Consider the following 14,327-nt stretch of genomic DNA (forward strand, 5'->3'; position numbering starts at 1 on the left):
GAATGTATGTAAAGCAAATTTTTTGTACTTTGGCTTAAAAGATAGAATTGGACCGTGCTTTGGCATACGAATGGTCTGTGCTGACCTACATGTGATTGTAACACTGTGTATTTAAAGTCATACCATAAGTCACCAAATACACAACTAAACTATGCCCAAACATATATACGAACTTGGACCTGAAAATCTAGGACAAATTGCTAAACATATGTGGGAAACACGTGAGGATACAAGACTCGTATGTGTTCTTTATCAGGTATTCTAAAACTATTATAATAGTGGGAGGAATTACTATGACAATCATTATTGACACAATAAAAGTACAACAACTTTCACAAAGTCTTCTACCAATATTCGTGGAATGACTTACGTATGATAATATTTATTGACATAACAAAGGTAAAGTGATAAAAAGATTTGATATAATAATTAAGTAGTTTTGTTAGGTATTCTACAACTATAATAGGAGTTTTTAATATGATAATCTTTTGTGACACAAAAGTACAGCACCTTTCTACAAATGTTGAGAGAATGACTTACGTCTGATAAAATTTATTGACACAACAAAGGTACAGCGATTTTGTCAGTTTTTCTATAACTATTAGTAAGATGAGTTGTATGTATAATCTTTGTTAACATGACAAAAGTACAGAGGATTTCGTCTGGTCTGCTTTATCTACATGACATTGTACATACAAATCAGATCATACTCATGAATTAACATATTTATTTGTCCTTCTTGTTTTGGACCAACTCAAAGTGCGTATTCGGAGGGATGAGGACGGTGTCAACGACCTGTAGCACGCCGTTGGTCTTTGTCATTTCCTTCAGAACGGAAGCGTTGTTCACCATAATGGATTCTGAAAACAAGACACGCGCAAGGGTTTCAACACAAGTGAAGAAAAATCACAATGAAATTTTTGGAAACTCAATATCTAAATTGGAAAAAGACATCAAAACGTTAAACAAAATAAGTTAGCATACTTTCCCTACTCTGAAAAAACACTGTAACATGTTCTCTGCATCATCAGTTTAGAACGCTAATATTTTGGATAATGACTCCCTGGAATTAGAATCGTAACTTTTGTTGACAACAGTTGATAATGTTTTTCCGGTACTGGTCCTGAAAGTAAATTATGTTATCGTTTTTAGCTTCACAATAATAATAAAAACTACTGCCCACCACGTGATGAAGCTTTGATGGTCACGTTTTTCCCCTGAACGGTTCTCAGTTCACGTGAGTAGTACAGACCGACGTTGTTGTAGACGTTAGAGAGAACGTGGTACGTCAGGACGTTAGTCAGAGCCGTCACGTTCTTCAGCAGACCGTCCAGAACTCCTGCCGGCAGCTTGAAGAAAGCCTCGTTGGTGGGTGCGAACAAGGTGAAGTTTCCGTTACTCGCTGGAAAAAAAAAAAGAGATAAAACTCGATGGAAAGTTCAACTGACTCACTCAGTCTTCTTCACCTATCAGACCGATTCACAGTGCACACCTGACTTTATCTCAATGTGACGTCACTTATTGGTCTTGTGTGACGTCAGCAATTGGTCCCTGGTGTTGATTGCCCTTTTTTCATTATTCTCTCAAATATGTCCTGTTTGGTGTCCTGAATATCAACTCTCTTCAACGAAACAGGGACAAGGGTGATATTGACGTCCAACAACTTTTGACTCATTAATGACGTCATGGGTTAAGATAAAAGTCACGTGCTCACAGCTATTGGATCAGACAACGTAAGGTTTAGAGAGTATGTTGAAAATTCCAGATAGTTTTTTTTTTAGCTTGGCAGCACTTTATTTCGTCGGCAAATCCCTTCGGCCATTACGCAATCACAATGATGGACGACACCAACTTTCAAACTTTTTGAAAATTGTTTATTACGTCTGCGAAAGTTGGTCAGTCGGCATAATAAAGACTTCAGATGATCACTTACCTGATAGAGTTGCAATTAGACCTGCCTTGGAGACGGCTGTTGCCAGGGTGGACAGATTCGAATTGGTAGTTATCTCCGTTACTATTGTTCCGTTTGGTAACGGGTACATCACAGTGTCGATGATTTGAGCGAAGCCGGCAATGGCGTGACAGTCCGGATTGACGACACCAGCTCCGTTAGCTGTTAAAGTCTGATAAAATAAAGGACAAAAGAAAACAAACCTTAACAAGTTGAAGCCCTTGAACTTACTTTCAAAGTGTCACTGATTAAAAAAAGTATTAAGCCCTAGCTTCATATATCGTCCGAAGTGGAATTTGTTTAGAACTAATATGAAGGACGTTTGGTCAGTTTCAGATGTTATACTACAACAGTTCTAAAAGTCCTTAACAAGATATCAATGTATTTGAAGCTTCAAACCTAAAAAAGTAAAATTCACATGTATTTTGCCGAGACATGTCTATGTGACTAGTACGTATTCTTCACTATTTTTTGTGTGCGTAATTTAAAACCTCGATGATTGAGTCCACTCCAAGACACCGTGCGGGTGTTTGTTGCCAATGTTTAGAATTGATTTTAAAGTTTTGTAATTATATGTCTAGGACATTTGATACTTCAGAAATATTTTAACACTGTTTCAACTTTATAAATATTTCCCTGGTCCTGTAAAAATTTGGAAATATTCATGGTGTGGAATTGGATACTTCTAATGGTTTCTAAATAGTGATAACAGCATTCTACCATTATTTACCATTTTCTACCATATTTTGTAAATGGTTCAGTGGGCTGGGAAGATAGCAATTCACACATCCTTGCAAAGTATGGTTGGGTGACATGCAAAAATGGCCCACCACAAAGGATCCACCAGTGCATAACAGTGAAATCTAAAAATATACAGATGCAACAATAGGGCTTACTTTTATGGGGGCAATAAACTAATTTTACCATTTGGCAAAGTTTACAAATATTTGTAAATATTTGTAAATGTGAAATAATCACAGAGGTTTCACAATTATTCTAAATAAAGATATTTTTGTACAGTTACTTTCAAAATGTTTCTAAAATATTCAAAGGAATTCAAATAGATGAGTATTTTCCTAGTCAATTTTTTTAAAAGAATTTAATTATTGTGGCTCAGATATTCTTTTATTCAAAATAATAATAACTAATTATAAATATCGCCTAAAAACCCTCATGGTGTCTTGGAATGGACTCTGCTTTCATTTACTGAAAATGATTATTTTGACAACATCCATCATCTGTTTATCGATATTTTCTCTTTCTGTTGCTAAATGTACCAATATATTGAATTAAATGTAAATGCAGAAATGTTAGTGTTGGTTTTAGGTTCGCGGTTTTTGGCGGTGGCCACTTTACCACGAATTTAAAACCACCGCGAACATTTCTCCGTCACAGTAAGAGACTGCAGTGCATGGTGCTACCACGAACTTAAAACCACCGTGAAAAGTCCTTTTTCCCGCTACCGCGAAATAAAATTCCCGCAAACTTATATGCATTTACAGTACTTACGATCGCTATTGGTGATACGTCATAGACGTTGATCCGGATGTTTGTTCCGCCCATGGTTGGAATCAGCTTGTTGTTTAAGAACATCAATATTTCTATCTTACCAGTAACCATGTGGGCCTCCAATACCTGTACAAATGTTTGGTACCAATATATGCACGTCAGGTAAATGGAATGTTTATTACATAAAATTTGAATGTTAAAAACGTTGTCAACATTTACAGGGGCTTCTACAAATGAAGTTTATCTATAAACAACGTTATAATATTCTTTAAGCAGTAACACTTTGAGTCTCGCGAGAGCACGAGGCTATGTCCGTGACTTGCGTGGATGAATGCAGTTTGATACATTAGCGGTTTACTTACATATGATTGAAGATGAACTTAATGGGAATTTTCTTACTGGTTGGCCAGTGAATTGTAGTCAAAGATAACCACAATTGATGTCACCATTTGTGCCATTTGTTAAAACCATTGCCACAATACTGCATGTAGACTTATAGACGAACTTGTGTTCCACGTATTGTTGTTAGAAAATACCTCTTTTAACAGAGTTTTGTTGGATTGAAGCTTGTTCATCACGTCATTTGGGAGGCGTTCAAAGGCCGCGTCCGTTGGAGCAAATACAGTGAGGGGACCTGTTGGTAAACACAGTCAGTTGGTATAAGCATCCACTCCTGAGGTGTCGCCCAAAATATACAATTTTTCGTAGCTCTATTCGTTGTATAATGAGGTAAACTATTAGCACAAATGTCAACATTTTGCTATCAAACTGCATGGTGGCAAACATGCTCGTGGCAGGGGGTGGGGTGTAATTACTAAAAATAGTTATGTATCTATGAGTAACGTATACCAAAAGAAAGATAAAAAAAGACCGTAGTTATGTATTTATGACTTACGTATACCAAAAGAAAGATTAAAAAGACAGTAAGGAAATATAAAAATGTTTAAAATGTTGCCTTACCTAAACTATTCAGTCTGTTATACAGACCAGCTTGCTTCGCTAGTGAGATCAGTGTAGTCTCGTTGCCCACTTTTTCCAGCACGTCTACGATAGTTAACGGCCACTGTGCGTTAACCATACAAACCGACGACAGCACAGCTACCACAAGCTTCATGTTTTAAGATTCGCAAGAATTCTACGAGCTTCTAAAACAGGACCTCGGATTCGATACTGTTGAACTCGGTTCAGACTTTAGTGAGAATGGACTTTGACCGACCTATAGTATAGAACAATTTGGGATTGCCCTACATAGCTAGCCAGGTAAAGCTAACAGGGCAGTACGTACGTGGATTTAGTAAACAAAGCTTTAATCTATCAAATATTAAACATGGAGGGAGGGGTAATTGACTTCTTCCCAACCTAACCCATATCTATGTACCAAATATCATGATTACAATCGATCCAGGGGCTCTAACCGTATGCTGACCACAAATATTCGAACACACACACTCACGCACACATGAGCACACGCACATACAAAACATTTTCGGACGTTAACATGGTCGGTCGTAATGTCATAGGTGTACGTGCCCAGCGTACGTCCCGAAACACATGTGATTCTGTTTACTAGCTACTTCATAATATAAGCCGCAATATGGCCAATTAGACGTCAAGTCTTATACAAAACATTTATGGAGAGTATCTTAAATTAAACACATATTAGGACTGTTGGGGGGGGGGGGGGCTACCTGTGAACTCTTGCATGCGAATTCTGACCTTAAATCTGCTTATATACGGATAGAAATCTATGAAATGACATTGAAATGCCATTGTTACCCTGACCCCATCCCCCTGCGTTCGATATATATACGAGTAGCTTGCCACCTAAATAGTCGGACACGTTCCAATTTGGTCAACAGTACAAAGTACATTCACGACGCGTAAAGGTGGGGTCACACATGCACATGCGTATATATTCAAGTCCGTTTGAGGTGCGTATGGCGCTTAAATTAGTATCTACCAGGCTCCACAGGTCGCGGGAAAAATAGTACAAATTGGACAAACATAGATACATAACATGCCAGATGAGTTAGCTGACCGGGAAGTATGGTTAGCGACCCAGCTAACTCGTCTGACATGTTACCTGTTTACGTTTGTCCAATTTCTATTATTTTTACAACGACCTATGGGGCCTGGTGGAGGTAAATACTCCCATGCGCGCCTCATACGGACTTAAATATATACGCAGGTGTGACCCCACCTTAACGTGGAACCCAAGAAAACAAGGCGATTTTCGTAAAACTTTATTATTCTTGAAACGGAATAAGAGGTAAGATAACAAATCATAATTAAAGAAATAACAAAGCAGGACATATTTCCGTACTTTTCCCAAACATTATCATTTTGTACATTGTAGTTCATCACCAGAAGACGATTACACAAAGGAAATAGTTAGATTTGATATGTACACCTTATATGTTAACGATGTATCTAAACAATACCTAAAAATTATGCACGCTTTTAGCAGACTAGTTATACTGCATGGGAAATATTACTTTTGGGAGTGAGGTACTGCTTTTATTTGTGTTATTTTAGTGATGGTGCTACCACCTAAAAATCAAGATCATTTCGATTGATCTATATAATACTGGTATGTGGGTATTTCATGTATCTAAAAAACATGGTGATTGCCCCTATTTTCCTAAAAGTAGTATGGTATGGCCCTTGGGGGGGGGGGTACCTAGCATTGAAGACTAAAAGCGAAGCGGAGGATTTCTAACATCTGTGCTGGTTAGGGTTTAATAATAACATCAAGAAATTTATAAAAAGGCTTGATATGCCACAGAGTTAAAAGGTCTTCAATATCTTGTTAGAAATTTAAGAAACACTTTTGTTTACTTTCTTTCGTAGACTAACTCATAGTGCATGGATGGCGGCATGAGGACGGTGTCAATGAGCAGTATGACGCCGTTACTTTCTGCTATCTGTGCGATGATGGTTGCGTTGTTAACCATAACCGGCGCTGTGAACGCATGGAAAAACACATTAGGTGACCAAACTATATAGAATTGAACATATGAAACGCAAAGATAAGCTGTAACTACATGAAAACAAAGACAAAAGAGACAAAACATCATATCATGGCCCAGCTAATGCAAGGGCTCGTCAAGAACATGTCAAGAAGACCTTTGCTATGAAACCATATATGATATATTTTCGGATAAATTGTATTACTACCGATGGAGAAAAAATTTCACCTCAAACAGAGGAACTATTTCTGGTTGGTTTTGTGTTTTCCACCTAAAACTCAACATCCTTTAGATAGATTTGTTTCAATTGTGGCATATGCGTAGTTATTAAGATTCTGACGATACAGTTGGAGCAGGTTTTTTTTTGGCTAGTTAATGTAGCGTTTCTCCCATTTTGAATGTAGTAAGTAGTGTGGTTTCATTTCATTTTTCAAATTCGGTACATCATTTTACAAAGGATTGAGTTCCACGAACTTTAGTGGTGCTGTAATTGGTTGCAATGTACTTTTCTACCCTTTAACAAATAAAACGTACGAAATAGTGTTTTTGGATTCAATGTAGCTATAACGTTAACGGGATTTTTCTTGGCATTCTGAAAAGTGACCTACCGTCCCTGGAATTCTTTATAGTCACAAATTTTCCTTCCAAGGTCTTCAGCGTGTCCCCGTTGCCCAAGCCGGGAAGAAAGTACGCTCCGGGTACGACATGGTACGTCAGGACGTTAGTCAGAGCCGTCACGTTCTTCAGCAGACCGTCCAGAACTCCTGCCGGCAGCTTGAAGAAAGCCTCGTTGGTGGGCGCGAACACGGTGAAAGGTCCGTCACCTTGAAGACGAGTTTTGAACAAATTTTGCAACCTTTTTTTCACACACCTAAAGATAATTTCACCAGGTTAGTACATCATAGGACATAGGAGTTTTCTTTTTCAGAAACAGAAACTCGCCTGCTGACGTTTCGTTGTCTGTCAGACAGCTTCCTGGGTCTGTTTCCCGCCGCAAGGAAGATGAACCGGGACGAAAAGGAGGGGGGGGGGGTTACAAGCTCAGCCACGTTTGGGATAGTGTTCTTGCCGCAAAAGCGCCACCTACATTGGCTACATACAGTGGCCAGAAACAGAACTCCAGTTGGAAGCTCTGAGGCAGATTGTCTGACAGACATCAAAACGTCAGCAGGTGAGAAAAGCTGGTTGTGAAAAAGAAGACCCCTATGTCCTTGTTGTACACATGTCTGCTGAGAGGGAGAGAAAGATGCAACATGTTATAAGAACCATTGTTTTATGAATTAATTATTCATGTCTGAAACTCTGAATACATATGAGGAATCGAGTGTCCTCGTACAATTAGCATCCATCAGCTTTTACCTCTTCATCCATATGTTTTAAATTGCAAAGGTCACCATAAAAGTCAGACTTGCAGGAGTGACAGGCAGAAGAGTTCGGAGTTGGTAGAAAACGTCGTTTATCAGACAAGACTGGCATTCAAGGTCATAGGGTCAATGGAAGAAGCTACTTTTTTTCTCGGGGAACCCATTGTGCTTTATCTGTCTGCATTTTCCCAATTAAACATGTTTCCTTATGCTTAGTGTTCTTCACAGTAGAATAGATCATCATACGAAAATGAAAAGTGAAATAAAAATACCCGTAAAAGATTAAATGAAAAACAAACAAAAATATCTTACCTGAAAGAGATGCAACCAGGCCTGCCTTAGAGACTGCTGAACCTAGTGTGGACAGATGGATATTCGAAGCGATTCCTTTGACGATATCTCCGGTTGGTACAGGCCACATGACTTGGTCTATGACGTGCACGACGCCGTTACTGGCAATGTTATCTGGCCTTATCACAACAGCGCCATCTGCCGTTATCACCTGAAACGGCAAGCACCATTTGTTTAAATTGTAGTGGTTACTGTACAAGCCCAATTCTACACGCACTAAGCTATTCTCTTCATAAAACTAGTAATATGAAAACAAAATGGTACCTAGACAACAAATACCATAATAATATTGTATACAATTGCAAATCAATAACTATTCCTTAATGAAATAGCACGTAACGCTAGTTAACCTTTATCCGTGGGGTAACTTCTATCCGTTGTTTTAAAAAACAGCACATTTTGGGATATTAAGGCGACGGACGGTTGTTTCAAATTGTAACATTTTCAAAATATAGCAGTTTGAATTCAAATTTCGTCGGACTGATAACCCTAAATACCCTGCTTTTGAAAACAACGTATATAGGTTACCCCGCGGATGAACTAGCGTTATACATAAAATCGATCAATTAATCGATCAAATCGTACGTTTTAATACAGCTAGATCTAGATATTGATACACTTAATTTACATCTTTACATCTGATATGTATATATAAAACAATATGGCACCTAGACTCAACTATTATAATTATTATAATAACTTACATTATATACGATTACAAATAGATAACAATTCCGTAATAAATAATGTATAGAAATTGATCAATTGAGGTTTACCAGCTTTTTTTTTCAATACAGCTATATCTAGATATTAAACATTAGGCACTAAACTGTCACGCACGACAAATTATAGCTTGTTGAGAAGTTTTCAGAAGGTTCCGGGTCGGAGTTCAAATCTGACCGGAGTTGGCGGAAGGGTGGTGTAATAGGCCGGAAGTGCGCCGTTGTCTCCCTAACTTTTGCTCCCTATGGCTTGGTGATCGTTATAGCTGAGCATAGATTTGTCGTATTTTCTGAAAAGCCCGTGGGTTGTATTGTTTTTGTGCGAGGAGTAGTTGGTCGGCCAGCGAAACCATTTTTGTATTAGTCCGCTACAACGGTGATGCGGTTTTTTCGCCTGATGACCCAAATAGCGGCGTTTTTCATGCGATTTCGAAGAAATGACGTCATCGGAGATTGCAAAAAAGTTATCACATGGAATTTTTTTATTTTCATTTTGCACAAACATGAAGAATTTAGCTTCTCTACCACGTAGGCCGTTATCCTGGGAAAATTCGTTTTTTCCAAGCAGCTTCGATCAAAAAAGTGTTAAAAAATGATAGTTTTCGGGTCCAAAATTAAAATTTTACTACATATTCTAATCAAAATAAAGAGGCAACAGACGGTACCAATAGGTTTGTCGGAAAGAGACAGTAAACGGCTTTCCGCCATATTGATTAAGTTTCGCGTCCTACGTTTACTAGCGGAACTGTAGCCCTTCGGCCTGAGGCTGCCCGCCAACCTCCGAAATCGTAAAAGAAACTCCGGTCCGATACCTTAATAGGGCGGCGCTTGTATCTTATATGACGTCATAGATGACGTAATTTCGACGCATTTTAAAGTTTCCATCAGATGTCGTTATATTGTGTAAAAACAAACACCGTTTTTCATTTTTCTAGTTAAAAAGTCAGCATATTCATGTACAGGCCCTAGGCGCCCCCCTCCCCCTTTTTCACCCCCCCCCCCCTTAGAACTACCATTACGGGCAACTTTAATCGATTCTGGCGGGCAGAAGTTTCCAAAATCATATCTTTCTCTATGTCATTTGATTGGAGCCGACCTCTGTCGTTCACCTATCGCATATGTTCGCGATGCCGTGCATCAGTATGACTTAAATGGGCATTAAAGCTGAAATCTTGGTGCTTTAAGCCCTAACTTAAGGAGAAACTGGGTTTACTGACTTTCGGTTCATAGCTCCTTAACGCGGCGATCTTTTTTTCTTTCGGTGGTATGTAGTAATAGCCTATTAAAAGCATTACACATCTTTGCCGCGCTTATTCCAACTGCCCGCTTCTAGCGCCGACAATAAGATCCAGTTTGTGCTTTGCACTGTGTAAGAATGCATTCTTGCACACATTTGGGGCGCATTGTGCTTCTTAAGGGGCCGTTCACGGCGAAGTAGTTAAGAGTTTGGTGTCGGACGCGTTTGATTCTGAAAGTGTGAGATCTGGTCTACTGCTCCATGTCAAAATCTGGCACATTCTTCATTTTACTTACAAGCGACGAACTTAAAACGCGACCCCCTGCTGTTTTCCTTGAGCAACCTCTGACGTCACTCTGTGACGTCAGCGATGCCAACTTTTAAAGACGGTTTTCTACCGATGTGTAGCACCGAAACGACGGAGAGTGCACATACTTTCCCGGACAAGTTTATGGGCAAACTTTGCACCCCATTTTATCCGTTTTCAGAAAAGCGATGTCAGAAAAAAGCATGTTTTTTAATGTTTCTGTATTATAACGTAGTTTCAATATGCATCTAGGCTTGATAGCCTCAAAATACAGTGTTTTTGACCTGACTTTAAACCGCTCCTGTGGGAAAAGTAACCATCGGAGACAAACCAAATTTGGATATATGGTAGATATGAACTTTTTAAGTAATGAAAATACATATTGAGAAAAAATGTCCCTCTTAAGGTTCCGGGTCGGAGTTCAAATCTGACCGGAGTTGGCGGAAGGGTGGTGTAATAGGCCGGAAGTGCGCCGTTGTCTCCCTAACTTTTGCTCCCTATGGCTTGGTGATCGTTATAGCTGAGCATAGATTTGTCGTATTTTCTGAAAAGCCCGTGGGTTGTATTGTTTTTGTGCGAGGAGTAGTTGGTCGGCCAGCGAAACCATTTTTGTATTAGTCCGCTACAACGGTGATGCGGTTTTTTCGCCTGATGACCCAAATAGCGGCGTTTTTCATGCGATTTCGAAGAAATGACGTCATCGGAGATTGCAAAAAAGTTATCACATGGAATTTTTTTATTTTCATTTTGCACAAACATGAAGAATTTAGCTTCTCTACCACGTAGGCCGTTATCCTGGGAAAATTCGTTTTTTCCAAGCAGCTTCGATCAAAAAAGTGTTAAAAAATGATAGTTTTCGGGTCCAAAATTAAAATTTTACTACATATTCTAATCAAAATAAAGAGGCAACAGACGGTACCAATAGGTTTGTCGGAAAGAGACAGTAAACGGCTTTCCGCCATATTGATTAAGTTTCGCGTCCTACGTTTACTAGCGGAACTGTAGCCCTTCGGCCTGAGGCTGCCCGCCAACCTCCGAAATCGTAAAAGAAACTCCGGTCCGATACCAGAAGTCATCCGCCATCTTTCTAAATGTAGTCACGTGACCTGAATGTCAAAGGTCAAATAGGTCACGTGACACGATAGTTAAATGATATGTAGAGGACTCACTGATGGCTTGCTTGTGTTGTAAATGTTGATTCGGATGTTTAGTCCAATCAGCGTTGGAATCAGCTGGTTGTTTTTGAGCCCATCTGACATGACCTTGCTAGAAGCCACGTGGAACTCCAAAAGCTAAGCAAAATATTAAAAGAATCAAGGTCAATGTCTTACAATTTGTGTTTTTTTACAACGATGATAAGACTTAAGTTGAAGCCAAGGCAAGGCTAATGGGCCTCACGTTAGTCACGTATCACAGTTTTTATGAAAAAGTCTTGGTTAAACTTTGCTCAGTGCAAGTAACATATATCCAAAACTCAGGTAAATAGTAATTCTATATGTCGTAGTCATAAGCTATTATAGTAACTTGCATATCTCCGAGCTTAGATCCGTTTATGAACATAAGACATGCAGTTGAAAATATTCAAATACAATTATTGAATCTTTTCGGCAGGATAAAAACGGAAGCTTCTTGTGGCATCCAGAAGTCCCTTCTTCAGCGTCACTAGGACTCACTTCTGGGCTTAGAGATTTTTTTTTATTCCTAGTTAAATAATCATCAGCATATGAGAGTGATATAAACATGGGTTGACAGTCATCGGCATTATCATCATATAGATGTAGCAATTTTATATGTATAAACTGTATGAGATTCGGAGGTTTTTTGTCCTTCATACTTTCAACCACTTGTCAAGCCCTCTTGTAGTACGCTTGACTTCCATGTTGGTTTTATGTCTCACTAGTGGTGAATATAGAGAAATAATGACTGGTGGTTATTATGTCAAAATGGATCCTCGATTCTGATTGGTCAATGTCCTTTGGATACGTGTGTAACATACCTGTGTTGAGTGTATAATGTCCCTATTTTGATTGTATAATGTACCTGTGTTAGGAGAAGATTGTCGGATTCAAGCTTGGCCAGTAGGTCCTCTGGAAGGGCGGCGAAGGCATCGTCTGTTGGTGCGAACACTGTGAAGGGACCTTCAAAGGAACGAAATGTTGCAATCCAGCTAAGAGATGAACACCAAGGAACATATTGACTATGTCAAACGAAATGATATTGCGATATGTATGATGTTGATGATCGGTAATAAGTGTTGCATTAGATTGATGTGGGTTGTGCATGGGTCGCGGTATAACTTGTCACAAACACACATGCATTAAGGCACAAAGAAACACACGCACTCGCACCCGACAACATACAGGCACACACACACACACACAAACATACACACATACACATACACATTTTATACTCATTCTAAACATTTTATGCATTACTATTACACAAAGATACACACACACACTCGTACACAGACATGCACACACAAACACACATAGTCAAGTAAATACACACTGGATTTCTCTCTCTCTCTTTGACACATACAAAACACACACACAAGTATACACACCCTCTCAGAATCACACACACAAACACTCACCACTATGGTATTCTCTTTATGCAAAGATAAATTGACTGCCTTACCCTTTCCCTCTAGCCTGGAATCAATTTTCGCCTTCTGTACCAGCTCTAGTAGCTTGCTCTCGGTTCCAAGCGTTTTTAACACGTCCACTACAGTATTGTCTTGTGCACTCACCACACAGGCAATAAACAACACAACCATTACAAACTTCATATTTCCAATCTATACAAAGCTGACTAGTTCTTAAAACATAGGTCGAACAGGTATGAGTGGTTTTATTGCTGATATCGTTGTAAGTATTGGTACTTTGACCGGGGATGCAAATATAAACTTTGGCTACAAATTAAGTGATCTTTGATCTGGTTTTTTTTGGGGTAACTTGGCTCAATCTTAGGTCACATCTAGTAAAGCTAAAGGGTGGCAGATCTAATAAAATAGATGGCAAAAAATTATTGGCTAAATATCAAAGGTATCTACATTTTCAAAATAGACACCATAAACTTTGTAACAAGAACTGAAGCGGCAAAACATGCATATATGGTATCACAGCATACAAGTCTGTCATTTCTGGCAAACGTGACCATACGTTGATGGTTAAGATTTTGCTTGATTTATTATGAAGCACACACGTACATCCACTCTTTTTGAAAGATTTCTGCCCCTTTCTAATATGATACTTGAATTCTGTCTGGCTACAAAGGAAAAGCATGCCACGTGCGCGGAAGGTCAAAGGTCACCAAAATAGGCCATTTAGTGACCTATTTAGTGACTTTTGCCCTACCGCACAGGTGGCCCACTAAATAGTTCATTTGGCAACACGTTAATATTAGTCACGTTGAAAATTTCTTAGATCACGAGTTTTCAATGTGTGCCTATCACAAAAACGATGTAATTGGTACTTTGATTGTATACATGCCAGTAGATGGCTCAGGGCGCAACACACCAGGTTTGTACTGAACTGAGTACAAGCTGCAAATCAGGATAAATGGATTTATTTGATCCACTCACGCCGGAAGGACACCTACTATTTCCATAAGTGTGGTGGGTTCTTTTACGTGTTCGGGATGTGGCTCTCCTCAAACACGGGACCTCCATTTAACGTCCTATCCAAGGAACGACCCTAACCGAAGCCAGGTACTCGTTTTAACCTGGGTGAAGTGAGGAAATTGTATTTCCCAAGACCAATACGCCAATACCAGGGGCCTTCAACTCACTACCTTACTTAACAGTTTACGGTGCACCACATCAGTCTTACGTTAGAATATCAGCAGTACGTTTCTGAAAGATCTGCTTTAAGCCAATTGCAAAGTTCGGCTAGTCTGAAACAAAAACAAAA

At 39.1% G+C, this 14,327-nt stretch overlaps 1 protein-coding gene across 1 annotated transcript; it reads right to left on the reverse strand.

The window, feature by feature from the left end:
* Positions 1-726: 726 nt before the first annotated feature.
* On the reverse strand, positions 727-13,272 carry LOC118429388 (transforming growth factor-beta-induced protein ig-h3-like). Its single transcript, XM_035839867.1, has 7 exons — positions 13,054-13,272; positions 12,451-12,548; positions 11,580-11,702; positions 8,106-8,295; positions 7,216-7,253; positions 1,184-1,361; positions 727-860 (listed from the first exon to the last, which is right to left on the reverse strand). Exons 1-7 carry the CDS (start codon positions 13,202-13,204, stop codon positions 727-729), a joined length of 912 nt encoding a protein of 303 aa, XP_035695760.1. The 5' UTR covers positions 13,205-13,272.
* Between the last annotated feature and the right edge of the window lie 1,055 nt (positions 13,273-14,327).

The sequence above is a fragment of the Branchiostoma floridae genome, chromosome 13 (genome assembly GCF_000003815.2).
Source record: "Branchiostoma floridae strain S238N-H82 chromosome 13, Bfl_VNyyK, whole genome shotgun sequence".
Lineage (NCBI taxonomy): Eukaryota > Metazoa > Chordata > Leptocardii > Amphioxiformes > Branchiostomatidae > Branchiostoma > Branchiostoma floridae.